Source organism: Rosa chinensis, chromosome 5 (genome assembly GCF_002994745.2).
Source record: "Rosa chinensis cultivar Old Blush chromosome 5, RchiOBHm-V2, whole genome shotgun sequence".
Lineage (NCBI taxonomy): Eukaryota > Viridiplantae > Streptophyta > Magnoliopsida > Rosales > Rosaceae > Rosa > Rosa chinensis.
In genome coordinates, this window is record NC_037092.1 from 10492437 (window position 1) to 10512494 (window position 20058).

Sequence of the window (20058 nt, forward strand, 5' to 3'; positions counted from 1 at the left end):
AGGAACATAGGCGGCAACAATATTTTCATTTTGACTCAAATCGATTTGAAATCCTCCCACCAAACGTAGGCAGCGGCAAATTTCCCTCCTTCTTTTGGCACATATCATTTTATGTATACTCTCCTACGACAGTTTTTACTATCTGTTGTGGGATGAACTAAAATTATGGCCACCAATCCCATATGTTCGATAGAAAGAAAGAAGGAAAGGAAGAAAACAGAAGAAGAAGAGGGCTACAACCACTCAAACATATTTTTCCCTTCCCATCTCCGAACACCCACCCCCCACCCCCCCCCCCCCCCCGCGGGATAGTCTCTCTGTCAAAATGCTGAGCCTAAGCCTCTATTCTTTCTTCCCCGATATACCGACCCAAATCCTCTATCCTAATTCACCAGTTGTTCGTAGTCTCCAGCGAGAAATTAGGGTTCTAAGCTCTTCACTTCTCCAAATCTGCCTCCAACTCCATCTACCTAGTCGATAATCAAAGCTCCGCTTTGCATTACCCAAACCAATTCAAGGCTTCTCAATCCGGTAAAGTCCCTATATCATCGTCTAGATCTGATTTCGCCTTTGTCATCTGCCATTGCTTTTCCTTATTTGACTCCTAATCGAAATGGCTTATCCTCTCTGCAGCTGACCCGCCAATTCGCCAGACGGACCCAACTCAGTTGCTTCCACAACGAGAACCAACCCGCTCTCTCCAAGGATGAACAAGGCCCGCCTTAGGAGGTCGTTCTCAAAGTTATTTCAGGTTTCGTTTTCAGGGAAGCTTCAACCTTTTTGAAAGTCGAAGGCACTGACAGAGCTCATTATCTAGCCAAGGTACTATCTTTTCCTAATTCTCTTTTTTCTTTTGTTTTCCCCCAATTTGCTTTGTTTCAGTTTTATTACAGACTCCATGAATTTCTGTTTTGCTTTTGTGATTTTGCGTGTGTGTGTGTCTGGGAACACATTTCTTTTCAAACTTAGCTAAAAAGAAATAGTTAGCCGGTTATTGGTTGATGGGTCTGAAGAATTTGTGGGTCTTCAATATGAATTGTCTGGTTCTGGAGGAAATGGAGTATGGGGATGATTTGGATAAGTTGACCAGTAGAGCTATCAATGCTTTGATTGTTCTGGGATTTGGGACCTTTGCGTGTCTAAGTTGCTATCTCTCTGGCTTATTTTTCATTTGGGTCTTTCACTACACATGTTGTTTTAGTAATGCACCTGTTTTTGTTTTCCTCTTATATGATTGCATTTAGATTCCCTTGTTTACTCATTTAACTGTTGGAGTGATGGGTAGTCGCTGATTTGCTGGTAATCTAGTAAAGTGTTTTGTTTCTGATTTTGTTTTGGGTTTTGGGTGAATCAGAATTATTGACGAGAGCACCAAAGGATCCTGTTGAACCCGAAAAAGTTCTTAAAGCAGCCCAAGTCAAACTCGTCCTCACCACTCAAGTCACTCATCACCATTGGTATTATGCAGTTCACCCTTCTTGATCCAATTTAGAAATTTACTGTGTTTCTGACATTCTGTTATGTATATTAGCTTGGTAATCTGAATTACTAAGTTGCTATTTACTAATGGGTAGTCGAACATTAGAACACGAAGAAGAAGTTGCTGTGTACTAATAGGTAATCTGAATTACTAATTTTGGATAGTTTCTGATTTAGTGATTCTTCAAGCTGTTTTGGATAGTTTTTGATTCAATGATTCTTCTGAGAACTCTCGATAATGAACATTGTAAGAGGCTAGGTTCCTGACATACTTTATTGACAAATTGACACTAGTTAGATTCTTTGTTTTAAGGCTAGGTTTCAGGTGGCTAGTTTGGCAGGAAATTTACTTTTCCTATACCTTCTGTATATGTTGAAACTCATGTATGTTACAGGTGTATGATATGCAATTTGAGGTCAATGAAATAGAAGCAAGGAGAGAGCAATATCCTTCAACAATATCCTTCCTTAACCTGTTAAATGCTCTTATATCTGAAGAAAGAGACTTAAGTGATAGAGGGCGCAGGTAACTGTTGCTGATTTGTTAAATATTTCTTTGTAATTTTGATCTCTACTTTGTCTAATTTTTTTCCTTATATTTTGAATAATGATAAGGAGTTCTTCTGTTTTGCAGATTCATTGGAATTTTTAGGTTCATTTATGATCATGGTTTTAGGCCATTCCCTCAAAGAGCCTATGCCGATCCTTGTGAGAAATGGCAATTAGTTGTTGCATGTCTTCAGCACTTTCATATGTGAGTATATCTTATAGTTTTTAAGACTTCTCTTTATACATTTCACATATGTTAATCTCAGCCTTTTGTTACCTAAACCAAAATCATCTGTGTACGAGATGAGTCAAGTTGTAGAAATTGGATTTAAATGGAATGTGGATGAATTTTTAATATTTTTTTTTATCTCATATGAATTAATGTGCAGGATGTTGAGTCTGTATGACATCAGTGAAGAGGATATTGATGGTGTCATTGATCAATCTCAGCTTTCAACAGTAACACAATCTTCACTCCAGATGCAGCTACCAATTCTAGCATTTCTAAAAGTATGTGTTCATCATGTGCATCTGTTCATATGTGCTGCTCATTGAATATCAAATCCAGCATTCATGTGTACGGGAAATCAAGTGTCAATACTATTATAACTGAACGAGCAAATCAAGTGTACGGGAAACTCTTAGAGAAGGCTGTGCAACTCTCATTGGATATTATAATCCTTGTCTTGGAGAAGGATTTGCTTCTTTCTGATTTCTGGCGTCCTCTTTACCAGGTAGATATCTTGCAGATTCATAGCTATTTTAACTCTCATTGGAGATTATAATCCTTGTCTTGGAGAAGGATTTGCTTCTTTCTGATTTCTGGCGTCCTCTTTACCAGGTAGATATCTTGCAGATTCTCTAGAGGTGCATGTTAATGCAGCAGAAACCCTTTGTGCTATAACAAGGCTTGCTCCACCTGGACTTGCTACTAAAATCTGTAATCCGAGTTTTATACAAAGATTGCTTCAGCATGCTATGGAGGACTCTCAACGAAAATCTGTTCTCACTAGCTCATTATCAGTTTGCATCTCTTTGTTAGACCGTGAGAGGGAAGCTTTGAGAACAAATGCATGTATTGGTGAACACCAGCCTGCTCATGGATCTACAATTACTGTTAATAACGAGATTGTTGTGGCCATGCTCAACAGCCTAGGTGAGTTGTCTACTTAATGTAATTTATGAATCCAATTGGTGGTTGTATAAAATTGCTATGCATGCCGGTGGAAGACAACTTGTATTTACATCTAAACTAATTACTCCACTTTAGTTATAAAAAAAAAAAAAAAAAAAAAAAAAAAATAAAAAAAAAACCTCTAATATTCCTTACAAACTTTGTTACCTGAACTTGGGCAGACTTTCTTCTAGGTGGATTTATACCTTTATTTGAATCTGTGAATCATTTTTAATATTCCTGGCATCTGACTTTCACCAATACCTATATCATACCTTCATGGGTGTATGGTTTCTTAACTGAGGATAGTTCTTTCACATGTCTTGTTCTCCTTCCCGGGTGTCATGTGAAGGAGAATGCATCTTTGTACTTTTACAAGTTTGACACATGGATCAATGTGCTGCCTTGGCTATGATTTTAGTTTCCAGGTAATGTGCATGATAAGTTTACTCATCTATGATTTTAGTTTCCAACAATGCATTCACTTGGATGATTGTGTCAATTGCAATTAAAAACTTAATTGACTATGAACATTTTTTTTTTGGGTGAAATTAACTATGAGTAGATTTTAACAGACCACGTTATGGGTTGGCTCCGCACAAGTTTTTGATAGTTTTAGCTGCAAAGTAGTGCAAGAGCATTGGCATGTGAGTCATAGTTTGCCTCCGCATTTGCAACTTAGAGATGATCTCTATTAGAACTTTGTCAAGAAATGAGGACCCACAATTGGAAGAAGATAAACTACTTGGCACAGGTATACTAGAAGGTCTAAATGTGAAATCTCCTCCTCAGTGCAAAAATGCATATCAACCTATCCCAAGGTATATGATTATCTAGTTGACTGCTTCTTTGATACTTAACCATGAATATATAGTCTTTCACAACTGTCAATTGTCAACTGTGTAGAGTTTGCATTTGTTATTGCTTGAATACACACAAGTGCCTGATGTAGACATTGTCAACTTAGGAAGGTACTGGAGTTACGTAACCAGTTAGATGGATTTGATCAACTTGGGAAGGTACTTGAGTTCTCGTTGATCTTGTTGGTTATTCAGATTAAATGGATGCAAAATACTGATTCCGGTGGTCTTAAAGATCTGGTGTTTTTCTTTGCATATTTGGTTTTCTAACAATGATATGATCATGGTGCAGGCCAATTGTGAGTGAGACATTTGAGGTTATGTTGAAGATAATGTTGTTCAGAGCATTGCAAGCTTCTGTCATGATCTGCAGGTCCTGGACCAGATCCTAGACCTAGCAAAAGCTTCAAGGTCATCGGAAGTATATAGAGCATTACATTTGTGCAAATGCTAGCACTTTTGGATACATGAATGTATATATAGATGATTGACAAATGCTAGCTCTTTTGGTACACTAGACGCTTGAATTAGAATACTTCATTATGTAATATATATTGAGCATTATATTTATGCAAATATTTTAGGTAGAATATCGATAATGAACGAACGTTGTATGAATACACATTTGTCGTCATTCACACAATAAACCACTAAAATCACTCAACGGTCTCTATAAAATTTTGTCGTCTCATTAGTACTCACACAACAGAAACAATAGATGTCAGTTGTCTCATGTTAAATCACATAACGGTATAGAAACAATATGTTGTATGACTTGTGAAGAATTTAACACTGAGCCTCACACATACAATAGTTACGTCATGATATCTGTTGTGTGAAGGAACAACCAACAACAGTTGCCATATTTTTTTGTTGTGTGATAAGTTAACCAACAATAGTATGATATTACTTCTGTTGTGTGAAAAGTTAACCAACAACAGCATGTACTTACTTCTGTTGTCTGATCACCATAGAAACAACAATTGAATGCGCCGCATCCAATTTCTGGTATTGGCATGTGCAGAATCGGTGCAACGGTTTTAACTTATGCGTTGTGTCTATGGTATACACACAACGGTGTTTCACCGTTGTTGGAGTGTGCTCATCACACAACACCGAGATAGACGACAGACATGGTCCAAATCACACAACAGATTTCCACCGTTGTGTGATGCACTTTTTGTAGTAGTGGGGTTTGGGTTTAAATTTTGGGCTAAATACTGGTTACTACCCTGTGGTTTAGGTCCAAAATCAATTCAGTCCCTGTACTTCTAATTTCATCAAAAACACCCCTGCACTTTCAATTTTGATCTAATAGGTCCAATTTGTTAATATTTTGTTATGGGTTCAAGTTATAGTTGGATTATTTGTTGAAAAACTATTTATTTTTAATAGTAGAACTCACTCCTAAATTGACTATGCAGGCCACCTCGACACCACATCATAAAACATAGGCCATATATGAGCCACGTTAACAAGTTAAATAACTCAATTGTAGAAAAACTAACAAATTGGACCTATTATATCAAAACTAAAAGTGCAGGGGTGTTTTTGATGAAATTCTAAGTTCAGGGACTGAATTGACTTTGGACCCAAACTACAAGGTAGTAATCTGTATTTAGCCCTTAAATTTGTGACACGATTATTAGATGGGTTGAGTTTGGGTTTATATCTTGTGACACGACAAATACCTTGACCCGACACGAACCCAACCCGACACTACCCATTGACAGCCCTATTCAAAGATAATTATATTTCCATTATGAAAAATTGTCTAAAATCTAAAAACTATAAATTTGGTTAATAAAATATGTAATAAAAAAATATTGATCTATTTTAGCAACAAAAAAAAAAAAAAAATCCTTTCGATAACCTTATTCTAATTTTATTTTTATTTCAGTTTTGATATATTTTAAGTTTAACTTTCAATTTTTTTTTTTTTAACTTTTGAGTACCCCAGTTGCAATCGATTTCTAGCTCCGCTACTGGTTCATATCATAATTTGATACATAATCCAGACATTAAATTAGTTGCCTACCAATGTGTCAAGCAAGTCTAACATAAACTATATATCAACTAAACAAAGAGAGGTGACCAACATAATAAAACACAAAAGTTGAATGCATTTTTTATTTGCTGGCTTTTGATATCATTGATCACAATGTATTTCTCTTCATCTCAGGCTTTGGTTTCAAAAGGCATCTTCTTCTTCTTCTTTCTTCTTCTTCTTTGTCATTTTAATTTTCAGCATCAAAAAACCAATAGACATAAATGCAAGATTTGGTCTGCAATTTCTTTTTACTCATGCATGATACTATGATAGTACTACTAAATAAGACCTTAGAAATAGATCAATGAGTACCAAAACCAAACAATCGAGGACCAACTCTTACATAAAAATAGTTGACTTTTATCTCAGATAAAAAGGTTACCAATTCAAAACTTATATAACATTTTGGAAATTTTATGTGGCACTCTAGAATCTAGATTATGAATTTACAATCACCAAAAAATAAAAATTATGAAGTATTCTGAATTTTTCATTGTTCAAATCTACGCATTCACCCAAGTATCCTAAAATTTAAAGTACAACATTGGTTTTTTAAAACGACCCTAATACCTAGTTTTCACAGTAACTTGCACTTTTTTCTCTGGATGAAATTCTGAAATATATACATATTCAGACTCCCTACATCATATAAAGAGTTCATCTTGTGTCAATTAGGCCACTAACTATAGATGCCATGGGTTTTAGAAAAGTATACCATTGACGGGCTTTGTAAAACCATGGGGTCTTATATATAGTCTCTTATTCTCTTACATAAATGTTTCCAACCCTAATTGGCAAATTCCTAAAAGAAAGCTCTCCGTTCATGCTTTGCAGACAAAAGCTAGCTTGATCACATTACAACATGAATATTGAACCAAAACACAGACATTTAATTGACCCAACAACCTAAGAAAAAAGAAGTAAACAGTTTGTACATGTATAAAAAAAGTGAGAAAATTACGGAGTTGGTTGGAAGACTGGTTCCTTAAGTTTATTAGCAGATGGCTCCTGACTTTTCCGATAGTCCTGCATACATTAGACTTCATAGACAATCAAGTAAAGCACATGAAGTAAAGCACATGATTAATACATATATGATTATATATAAAGGTTATAGACAACCAAGCCCTGTTCTACCCAATCACACCAGCCAATAAAGGTCTATAATCAGTGTTTATGTGTTTGCATGTGTCTGAGCTTCAAGGAAAAAATTATCAATTCTGCAGGTACCTTGTAGTTATTGCAACAATCATGAAACCTCAGCACTATGTCACTAGCACGGTTTTCACTGGTTACAGCAAAAGCTTGATGTTTTGCCTGGGCCAAGATTTCCTTTGCCACTGAACAACCCCATGCCAAATGTTATAGCACTGGCTGACGCCCGAGGGATCTGCCAAGTTTATAATAAAAAATGATGCATAAATTCATATGTTCTTAGGGATCTGAAAGGCTGAGATATAATTTACTTTACTTCTTTAAAGCATCAATAATGAAAGATCAATTACTCCCAGCATTTCAATAGCAAATTGTTAACCTAATTATAAGACAGTAGTAGACTACTGAAAGTTTCTACAAATAAGGCTGGTGATGGCAATAATTTATAGTTGAATGTGTGTATAAAAAGAGAAAAGAAAGCGTGAAATGCAGCTTACCTGAGAAGGCTTGATGGTATAAACATTTGGATGATAGTCCTCATCAAACAGGTTTGGAAATCTTTCTCTAGTCCTAATCCGCAGTTCATAGAGCTCTTCCTCTCCCTGGACAGTCAATTGTCCACCATTTTGTTTTCCCTTCCAAGGCGATTTCCATTCTTTTAACCAACCGGGAAGATTTTGCAAAGACAGGTTTTGTTCCTCTGCTTCTACGCATACCTGAATAAATATAAGAGAATAAGATAGTGCAAAACAATAGACAAAGGAACAGCACCAAAACAATCAGGTGCACACTTTTTCGCAAGGAATCTGCAAAAGCTAAACAAACCAACAATGAAATTCTGAAATCAATCGCAAAGTCAAGCACTTAATCACAATATTTAAATCATACCAAATCACATATATAAATCAAATAGAACACCTATTTGAAAGAAAATTTCCAGATTTAAATCTTCTTTCACGTTTTTGATCAAAAAGATGCGTGCATTATAATTATAGTTAAGAGTTGTATAATCAAAAAGCTGTAGTAGGTAGAGAGAATATTGTTGGTCAAGTACTGTTTCAGAAAAATGTAACAATCATTCATTCTTTGAATTAGTTTCACTTCAAATATATGCTTTAGACTGAGAAGTGGTAAAATGTTGCCTCATCATGTTGTTGTCAATTTTATTATTATCTTTAAGAATCGCTACAGTTAACTATTGACTATATGTCTATGATATATAGGACATTTTGTTGAAATCTCAACCAATTTGGTAGATAGTAATGGAATAAATATCATCAATGACTTTCTTAATGATTATCACGCTTACTATCATTTTCTTTAGAATCCGCATTCAACCATTCTGCTTAGGTCCATCCTTTATCTTGCAAACCAACAAAGAAGTCAAAAATTTAATAAGGTTTTCTTTTGCAAGACTCCCAGAACTGAGACCTTGATACCATGTTTGACACTCCATGAAATAGTCCGATCACTGAGAGTCACTCCATTTTGAGCCAAAATCACTTGAGAGTCACTCCATTTCGAGCCAAAATCACTGTTAAATGAACAGGAGAAATGAACACCAACGCAACTTGATTTTGACTCACGAGAACATACACCTCCGCAAGTACATATTTTGATACAACAAACCTTAAACCTAAATAAAGCTAAAAAGAACAGTTTCTCATTAATTACCAATATCAGGGTAACTAACCTTTTGGCAAAGGCAATAACAATTTCTCATTAATTACTGGCACTGGTTAACTAATCTTTCGACACATGCACGCGTCATAAAAAGTTTTCATCAACTACGATCATCAGTTAACTAGTATCTGGCCATGTGCTTGTTATAGTTTATTGTAAATTTTGATAGATGAGTAACAACATAAGCAATTAAAGTTGGTGAAAATGGAAACTATACCAGCATAGTAATCACATGCTTTGGGATAGGAGTTTATTTAATAAGTAGGAAGATTGTGTATTATCTATGCTGCACTAATCACCTAAATGGCTGAAACACCCTAAATTGTAAAATCAATAGTAAATCTATGATAGCAAAACTCATGAGACCCATGTACATATGAACATAACTCTGTGTCTTGGCTTCTCTGTCATCTATATCTTACTTGAGAAAAAATACAAAATGTTTCTAATTAATCACTCAGATTTCGAAGTAAAAGATAAAAAAAAACCCATATTATCAACTAAAAATTAACAATAACAAAAAACAACCCAATCAAAAACAAAAGCAGATAATACAGAACAACAACAAAGATATATAAAACTAACAACCAAACCTCTTTTTTTTTTTTTCTCCACTTCAAACCTCTCCCCCTTCAATATGCACAATCTGTAAATTAAAAAAAAACAAACAAAAATAAAAAACCAGATTCAACCTATAAACAATTCAATTAAAAATTTTGAACTAAAAAACCATAAACACAACAATCAATTAAATTGGAGTCCATCACCATACCCAAAGTATATATGCACTAATCCCAATAAGAACTCCATAGTAAAGGAAGTGGATAAGATTGGTCTAATCGTCCTTAAAGGATAAGCACATGCATAGTGAACTTTTGGCTAAGTAACAAATCAATTTGTAGAGCTAGAGTGCACCAGCATACGCAAGTTTCTTACTCTATTGCTAAAAAATAAGGAAAAAAAATACAAACAATACCCAAATTATAGTCGACTCCGAATTTCTGTACCCAAGTTTCCAAAACTATCACTTTGGTACCTGAAGTTCGGACCCCGACCCAACTTTAGTACTTAGAACACTGTTGGCCGTTACGGAGTTAGTCAACTGTCAAACTTTGAGGGGTATTCTCGTCCTTTCACCATATTTCTTCTTCTTCCTCAAACTCTCTTCATTTTCTTCTTCCTCCCAACTCTCCCATCATCTTGGGCATGGGTGGGATGCACAGGCGCAGGGTGCTGCGCAAGCGTGGGACGCGGGTACATATGTTGGGTCGGGCTAGATAACCTGGGTACCATTGCGATAGTTTTTGAAAATTTGGGTACAGAAATTCAGAGTCGGTCATAGGTTGGGTATTATTTGTATTTTTTTCCCTGGAGGTAAAGACAGAGGGTCGGTTTTACCCCTAAGAAAATGCCACGTGGCATGATAGTTAACGCCGTCCATGACGGCAGGTACTAATGTTGGGTCTATTTGGGGTACCATTGTGATAGTTTCGGAAGCTTGGGTATAGAAATTCGGAGTGGCCCATAAGTTGGGTACTGTTTGTAATTTTTTCCCAAAAAATAATAATAGTGAAGATTTTAACAAACAGTGGAGGATTCCAATTCAAATTCCTCTTCTAAAAGGAAACGTACTTGAGCACAATCTGATCCCAACACTATAATACCTGATATATTAGTGGTTTCTCCAGCAAAACAAAACTAACGACTCTAGCTCCCTCTGCAAATTGAATCAATTCAAAACCACAAACCAAAATTCCTCCACAGATAATCAAAAACTAACAAATACGCTCACCCTTTTTCAAACTATAACCCAACCAATGCAAAAGATGCAACAAAAACCTGCATCAGAAGCCAATCACAAACTCTAAGTCACAGAAGATCGTAAGCACAAAAGAATGAACCAAATCCAAGTTCACAAACCGCAACCAAAAAGAGACTTACCGGATTAAATTGGATTCACGCGGCAACGACAATCAATCTCTCTCTCTCTCTCTCTCTCTCTCTCTCTCTCTCTCTCTCTCTCTCTCTCTCTCTCTCTCTCTCTCTCTCTCGATCCTTCTTGATAGCTGATAAAGACGGTCAGAGGACTATAGAAGGAGGTGGAAATCAACGGCAGGCCAGCTCAGTGGCAGAGCTGCAAAAAAATTCTCAAGCGAGGGCAAAACCGCCAATTCAAAATGAACAGTGTCTTTTTTAAAGGAAACAGTGTCTAGGAACAGTACTATAAACAGTGATCCGGCTTTAGATGTATGTATAATGTATAATTAAGTTAATTAATTCGTTACAAACCATGACTTCCAAGAAAATAACTTGGAAGACGGGCAACACTAGATGTTCAAAGGCAGCAAAATTTCCATAGGCTCTGCTATTGGATTATATTCGTTACACACCATGACTTCCAAGAAAATAACTTTAGTGATGAATCCAAAGGGTACAATGTGCTTGATCTAGTTGCCAAAAAGATTATTGTAAGTCGTGATGTGGTCTTTTGAGAAGATCGTGTATGGGATTGGGATGTCAACTATGAAGAAGAGCAGTTGATGGAACTAGAATGGGGAGACAACATTGAAAGGAATGCAAATGAAGAAGAAGAAGCAATGGGGAACACAGATGAAGAAGAAGAAGAAGAAGAAGAAGCAGTGGAAGCCGAGAATGAATCACTAGCTGCTGAAGAGGATCTGATAGCAAGGGAGGGCAGAAATCGACGTCTTCCTGTGTGGACAGCAGACTACACTTCTGGTGAAGGTTTGTCAGAAGAAGATGAAGCAAACATGGCAAAAATGACATATATGGTGTCATCAAATCCTACACGCTTGGAGGAAGTTGTCAAGAGCTCGAAATGGAGGCTGGCTATGGATGAAGAAATTAAGTCCATCGAAAGAAATCAGACCTGGCACTTAGTGGAACTACCTACTGGAGCTAAGAAAATAGGAGTGAAATGGATCTACAAAACCAAGCTAAATGAGCTTGGTGAAGTCGACAAATACAAAGCAAGACTTGTGGCAAAGGGCTACTCTCAGCAGCATGGAATTGATTATACAGAAGTATATGCACCTGTGGCCAGAATGGATATAGTAAGGATGATCATAGCTTTTGCGGCTCAAAGTGGCTGGAAACTTTATCAATTAGATGTCAAGTCTGCGTTCTTATATGGGGAATTAAAGGAAGATGTTTTTGTAGAACAGCCAAAGGGTTATGAGAAGAAAGGAAGTGAGCAGATGGTGTACAAGTTGCAAAAGGCTCTTTATGGACTAAAACAAGCACCTAGGGCCTAGTTTAGTTGAATAGAGTCATATTTCATCAAGAAGGGTTTCGAAAGCAGTCCCAGTGAGCAGACACTCTTTGTCAAAAGGAAGGGAGGTAAAATTCTCATTGTGAGCATTTATGTTGATGATCTTTTGTTCACTAGTGATGATGAAGAGATGTTGTGTGAGTTCAAGTGTTCTATGAAAAAGGAGTTTGACATGACAGACTTAGGTAAGATGAGATTCTTTCTTGGAATTGAGGTGCTACAAAGGTCTGATGGTGAATTTATATGCCAAAGGAAGTATGTAGCTAAGGTCTTGAGTCGATTTGGGATGGAGAAGAGCAATTCTGTTAGTAATCCTATTGTTCCAAGGCAGAAGATTGGTAGAGATGAAGATGGCATCAAGGTGGATGCAACTCAGTTTAAGTAGATGGTGGGGAGTCTGATGTATCTCATAGCCACTCGACCTGACCTCATGTTTGTTGTAAGTCTCATTGGCCGTTTTATGGCTAGTCCTACACAACTACATTTTGTAGCAACCAAGAGGGTCTTGAGATATTTGATAGGGACTGTGAACTATGGCGTATGTGTTTTACAAAAAGGGAGGAACTAGTGATTTGGTCACCTTTACTGATAGTGATTATGTTGGGGATATGGAGGATACCAAGAGCACTTCAGGATATGTGTTCATGATGTGTGGAAGAGCAGTAGCTTGGTCATCAAGAAAGCAACCCATAGTCACTTTGTCAACCACGGAGGCTGAATTTGTCGCAGCTGCTGCATGTGCCTGTCAGGCTATTTGGATGAGAAGGGTACTGAAAGAGATCGGTCATTTGCAAGCAGAAGGTACTGTGTTAATGTGTGATAACGCTTCAACTATAAAGCTGTCCAAAAATCCAGTTTTACATGGTCGTTCCAAGCATATAAGGGTAAGATTTCATTTTCTTAGTGATCTTACTAAAGATGGTGTTGTTGAGTTATTGTATTGTGGCACTCGAGACCAGCTTGCAGACCTGATGACTAAGCCTCTCAAGTTGGAAGCTTTTTAGAAACTTCGTGAGGAACTGGGCGTGTGTGTTGTTCCAGATTTGAACTAATTGTTTGTCAAAAGAAATGAGTTCAAGGGAGGGATTGTTGGAAGAAGTTACTTGAGTTTAGGACTGTTGGAATAAAGACCTATTCTTTAGGGTTTGTTTGAGTAGTTTTAGCTATTTGAATTATTCGTGTTATCCTAACCACTAAGCAAAGTTTGTGCTATGTGGGCTGAAATTTCTGATTCTTGTTAGATGTAAGGCTTTATAAAGCCAGGAGTTGTTTCAATAAAGTGCAGATCATTCACACCAATTGTTTGTGTTCTTGAATTATTCTTGATATCTTACAAACTGACTTAAGGTATGAGATAGAGAGAGGAGAGAGAGCATAGTACGCATTATAGGGAAAAAATCCGATAAATAATAAGATCGAATTTTATTAATGAATATTAAATTATATATTTGATGGGTTGGGCCACTGATGTTGGTGACAATTTGTCAAGACCCACTGATGATCAGTGTGATGCCCAAATGAGTCACTGATCCGAAAAAACAGTGGAAGACTATTCTTCATTCCCACTGATGATTTTGTCGTGCTTAAAAGAAAGGTTCTACTGGGGAGAATTATAGTAGTGAGAGCTGCTGAAGCTGAGCAAAAGTCGTAGAAGAAGAAGAAAAAAGCGTGCTAATGTCGTGATTTGTCAAAGAAGACCCTAACTCCTACCTGTGGAAACGACTGTGTATAGTTATTATATACACAATTTACACGTATATGTATATATTTTGCTAAGCAAGAAATGACTAGGAAATAGCTAAATTAAGAAAAGTCTGTTTGACCGGGCTGCTGATAGGTTTGCTTGGGTAGTTTGGTTGCAGAAAATATATTGAATAAAAGGGAGTCTTTCACGCGGTCAGAAAGACTTGGAGAGTAAAAGACGGTGTCATTGCTTATACCTAGAATTTTCCCTCATAGAAAGTTAATGCTCATTTTCTTTTATTGAGCTGGTGGCTACTATTCATTAGAGAGTAGAGACAATATTGATAGGTACTCTTTACTGTTTATTGTCTTCTTATAGTTGCCTGTGTCTTTTACAGAAAGTTCACAAACAAAAAGTGAGTTAAGGGGTGAGAGGAAGTCTATCCTCTTTCTTATAAATGGGGCAGATCAAGTTCATTAGAGCCCACAAACCTATATCAATATCTCCTCCCTTTTCTTGAGGGACAATGGCTAGCATCAAAACCAGCTTTCGACTTCTTTTGGCTGTTTTCCTTCTTTTGTTAACTGATTCTGTTCCCTCGAGAGCCACTTTAGCCAACTCAGGTGCTAAAAATTTAACTTTGGCTTGCTTTGAGGAGGACCGGAAAGCCCTTCTTGAATTCAAACGCAGCCTTGATGATCCTTTACACCTACTTTCATCTTGGATAGGGGAAGACTGCTGCAAGTGGACGCGCGTACGCTGCAGCAACCAAACAGGCCATGTTGTCGAGCTTGACCTTAGCAACGTCTGTGGAGCAACTGGTGCTTCCAGGGAGGAACGTTCATGCTTAGGTGGTGAGCTATCTCCTTCTTTAGTTAATCTAACACACTTGAACTACTTGAACTTGAGTGGCAACACTTTCCATGGTATTCCCATCCCAAGTTTCATAGGTTCACTCGAGAAGTTGAGGTACCTTGACCTCTCCCTCTCGGGTTTTGTGGGAATGGTCCCTCCTCATCTCGGAAACCTATCGAAATTGCTCCATCTTGATCTCCATCTTGATCTCTCAACATATTCAGATATTTGGGTTTCAGATTTAAAGTGGCTCTCTGGTCTCTCTTCTTTGCAATACCTGGACTTGGACCGGTTGAACCTTAGCCAGGCCACAGATCATTGGGTTCATGCTATTAATATGCTTCCTTCACTCTTTGAGTTGCACTTTTCTTCTTGTAAACTTCATGGCAGCCTCCCACAGTCTCTTCCACATGTAAATTTGACGTCACTTTTGGTCATTGACCTCTCATCCAACAACTTTCAATCTTCATTACCTCAATGGCTTTTTAATATTAGTACTCTTGTGACGGCAGAGTTTGATTTTTCTGAATTTACTGGCTCCATTCCGGAAGTTTCATTGCTTAAGGACTTGGAAACTCTGGAACTGTCAAGGAACTCACTTTCCGGTCCATTTCCAATATCAATAGGAAATCTGTTACATTTGCAGGCCTTGCACCTTTCAGAAAACCCCATCTCTGGTTCAGTTCCTACATCAATAGGAAATCTATTACAGTTGAGGACCCTATCCCTTTCACAAAACTCAATCTCTGGTCCACTTCCGGCATCAATAGGAAATCTTTTCCATTTGGAAACCTTGGACCTTTCACAAAACTCAATCTCCGGTCCACTTCCAGCATCAATAGGAAATCTTTTCCATTTGGAAACCTTGGACCTCTCACAAAACTCAATCTCCGGTCCACTTCCTACGTCAGTAGGAAATCTGTCACATTTGACTATGCTAGACCTTTCCTTCAACATGATGAATGGCAGCATTCCAAAGAGTATTGGACAACTTACAGAATTAGCTTTCCTGAATCTGTTGTCTAATCAATGGGAAGGCGTCATAAGTGAAAGTCATTTGCAGAACCTCACAAGATTGCTTGACCTTCGATTGTCATCGAAGTCTCTGGTTTTCAACATCAGTCAGGAGTGGATTCCTTTCTTCAACTTATCTCTCATCACCATCCGTGATTGCCAATTTGTAAGTCCTGCATTTCCAGCATGGCTTAGAAGCCAATTCATCGTTTATATAGTTCTCTCAAATGTAGGTATTTCAGATACAATACCTGAGTGGTTTTGGAGAAACTCCCCACACCTGAGTTGGTTGGATCTCTCTAATAACCAATTAAGAGGAAAGCTTCCATACGTGGAGTTGGACCTCTCTGGTGTATATGTTAATTTGGAAAACAACTACTTGGAGGGTTCCATTCCACTTTGGCCAAATGTATTATACCTGAAGTTGGGAAGCAATAGATTTTCAGGACCAATTCCGTTGAATATTGGCCAGGAGATGTCAACACTAGGTAGCCTAGACCTTTCTAGGAATAATCTAAGCGGTAGCATTCCCCATTCACTAACTAAACTGAAGAGCTTGAGTTCTATTGATCTCTCGAGGAATTGTTTATCCGGAAGTATCCCTAAGGATTGGGAAGGACTGTTGACCATAGATTTTTCCAATAACAATCTATCTGGTCAAATTCCACCAAGCTTATGCTCTCAGCAAATTTCACCTTCCTGGTTGAGATTAAGTAATAACAATCTTTCTGGGGAGCTTGGACCGTCCTTGCAAAATTGTCAAAACTTGTTTACACTCGATCTTGGAGGGAACAAGTTCTCTGGAGCCATACCACAGTGGATTGGAGAAGACCTACGATCCTTGCAATTTTTACTTCTTGGAGAGAACAAGTTCACCGGAAGTATTCCTCAACAACTGTGCGCTCTCTCTGGTCTTCATGTTTTAGACCTATCTCAGAATAATTTATCAGGCTCGATCCCAAGATGTCTTGATAATTTGACACAATTGACAAATTTAGGTAGCATGGCTCAGCCATTTCCCTCTCTTAGGGACACGCCGGATATGGATCCATGGCATATGGATTTGGATCCGAAAGGCGTAGAATATGAATATACTAGTATTCTACCTCTTGTAAACACCATTGACCTGTCAAGCAATAACCTATCCGGAGAAATACCAGAAGAGATGAGAAACCTCTCCAACTTGGGTAGCTTGAATTTATCTAGGAATCTGTTGACAGGAAAGATACCGGAGGATATTGGAAGCTTACAACGGCTACAAACTCTTGACCTCTCCTGTAACCATCTTCATGGTCCAATTCCTCTAAGCATGACCGATATGACTTTGCTGAGCAAATTGAACTTGTCATATAACGACTTGTCTGGGCCAATCCCATCTGCTAACCAATTCCAAACCTTCAATGATCCAACTTTATTTGAAGGAAACTTGGGACTTTGTGGCATTCCATTGCCAACTCAGTGCTCATCATCCCCTGATGGGAATCCAGAAGTTAAAGAAGATGCAGGTGAAGATGAAGAAGGGTCTGGAAAGATATGGTTCTATGTAAGCACTACGATGGGATTCATTATGGGATTTTGGGCTGTTTTTGGCAGTTTAGTGCTAAAGAGGTCATGGAGACATGCCTATTTCAAGTTTGTCGACGACATGAAAGACAGGCTAATTCTGGTAATCACACTGAAATGCATGGCTTGTCTACGCAGAATGACTGAACAAGAAAGACAAACGTGAGATTGTTGGTTATTTTTTCTCTTTTCTTTTCTTCTGATGTTTAGGATTTCAACTTGGATTTGTTTTCTGTTGTGTTTCATGTATACTAGCATTTTCTGCACGCGCTATGTTAACTTATTAATAATTGATAATAAAAAAAATGTGAACCTATTAATAAGAGGCTATTTATTTATCATTGTAACCAGTTTCATTGGGTGCAATGTCTTTTTGTTTTTCATAATCTTCACCACATAGTTCAAATTGACATTGTATATAACACATTTGCTTTGTGATTTTCTAAATCTTTTTCTTTTCTTACTTTGTTACTAATAATAATCATATATGAGATTTGGTTGAAAAATGAATTATAACAAACTGTTCAAACATACTTCTCTCAACCTGATCATCTTTCTTTCCAATTTGTATAAACCTTCATTGATCAATCTCAACCACAATTCTTAAAATCAAATTCTCCAAATTGTGCATAAAAATTAACTAGTCGTTTAACAACTCGAAATGGATTCAACCTCAACTCCTAAACAAAAAAAGAAATGGCAAAAAAAAAAAAAACCAAAGGTCCTAGATCTTAGATTTCATGCAGTACCAAAATCATGTCCTTCATGTCATTTCAATTATGCATCAGCCTCCTTATGATGGGAGAATTGTAACAACATGCATGCTAGAGCTTCCCATTTATGCCTCATCCCGGAAAACAGATATCATATAATGCATTTGTTATAATTGGAATTCTTGTAAAGAGAACTTGTAAAAATAAATAAATAAATAAATAATAATAAAAAAAGAGGGAGAGGGAGAGTCATGACCAAAAAAATAACAAAATCTAAGAGAGAGTATAATCTTCCCATCCCAGTAAAGAGAACTTGTAAAACATAACAAAAATTAAATTTGCACTCTTGAAAATTGATTGAATAGTATACGTCCCTGAATGAAGCATGTCACGATTGAGCTAAGAAAAAGAGACATAAAGGTGCCAAGAAGAAAATGCTCCTTGAAAGTGGCTGAAGTCCCAAGATGAAGATGAAGATGGCACAATGGTGTCAAGTTGACAAGGCTCCCTAAAGGCACAATGGTGCAAAGAAGTTGACAGACTCTTTGAAGACTCAACCTAAAAATGAGAGACGACTCACAAAATGGGTCAAAAGTTTGAGAGGCATGAAAACCCCATAATATATGTGTGGTATGAATGATCTCACACGGATAGATAGAAGAAAGTTCTCTAAGTAGTGAGGGAGGAAAAGCTCCCAAGACCCGAAGTGACTAGAAAAGTGTTACTAAAGCCAAGCAAATTAAGGTGCTTGCATTGAAGGAAGAAGTAGGTAGGCAATGGACTGAAAACCATGCATGGTGAGGCAATATCAAAGAGGAAAATAAGTAAGGTGAAGAAGAAGAGGTAATGGAGCAAGAATCATGATGAACTTTGAAGAACTTAGAGTAATTCTAAATTAAGGGAGAATGTTGGAAATAAAATTAATTTAGAATTATGTTGAGAGTTATGGTGAAAATAACTGTGAAAATTATTATGAGAATTAATAATGGTGAAAGTTAGTGGCTTCATAGGTTATGGGAGTTAGGAAATAAGATTATTGTAACAGTCCAATTGTATGTCCGTTGTAATTATCATACTTACAGATTTGTCTAGTGTAGGCCTATATAAGTATGCTAGTCTAGTTGAGTAAGGTGAGTCGAGGAGTATATTGTAGAAGTTTTATCTGAGTAACTTTAAGATTCTCCTCCATATATCTCTTTAGGAGCTTTTTATATGCCTTTGGCCTGCACATCTCCCATGTTATCTGTCATTCATGAATCATATCTCCCTACCCAAAATTAGTTTTTCAATATTTACGCTTCCATTTATATCCAATACATATTATACAAAAAGTTATTAACATAGAACCAAAGATTTCAAATTTTTTTTTTTGAGTAATTATCAAGAACTTTATTGATTAAATGGAGCAATTACAATCAAAGCTAAGACATCCAGAATGCTTTCTGGAGCTTGGTCTATCAATACTTGAGTAGTATTGGATTCATAGGCAATGGCTGCTAATCCATGTGCCACAAAATTGGCAGTTCTAGGAGCAAATGTGAACGTCAGATTGTGCATCATCTTACTGCACTATTGTATATCCAACAACAAATTGGCATTCTCATTGAGATCAAAATCTTCTTCTTCAATCTCTTGTATGGTAACTTGGCAGTCACTTTCAAGGCAAACGTCTTGGAGGCCCCTGTGCTGTAGAAACTCGATGCCCTCTCTAATTGCTAGCAGCTCTACCTGCTTTGGAGATGAAATATGTTGTACACACTTTGAAAAAGCAGTAACAAAAGAACCATCACTTCGCCTTATTACTCCACCAATACCTCTAATATCTTTCGAAGGCAAGAAAGCTCCATCAACATTGATTTTGAGCTGTTGACTTGATGGTGGATTCCAATTTTTACCCAGCTTGGCTACATTGTTTTGCGGCTGTATCTTCTACACTTGTAGGAATTGTTCATACCAAGTGAAAGTGGCAACAACAATCTCTTGTGCA

General features: G+C 37.2%; 2 protein-coding genes across 2 annotated transcripts; both read left to right on the forward strand.

Annotated features, from left to right (window-relative positions):
* The first annotated feature begins 1717 nt into the window (after positions 1–1717).
* LOC121049143 (nuclear pore complex protein NUP205-like) lies at positions 1718–2583 on the forward strand. The gene is made up of 4 exons (XM_040505716.1): positions 1718–1726; positions 1875–2005; positions 2114–2233; positions 2418–2583. Exons 1-4 carry the CDS (start codon positions 1718–1720, stop codon positions 2581–2583), a joined length of 426 nt encoding a protein of 141 aa, XP_040361650.1.
* Positions 2584–14452: 11869 nt separating this feature from the next.
* On the forward strand, positions 14453–17524 carry LOC112203107 (receptor-like protein EIX1). The gene has a single exon (XM_024344125.1). The coding sequence runs from the start codon at positions 14453–14455 to the stop codon at positions 17522–17524; it is 3072 nt and encodes a 1023-aa protein (XP_024199893.1).
* Positions 17525–20058: the final 2534 nt, after the last annotated feature.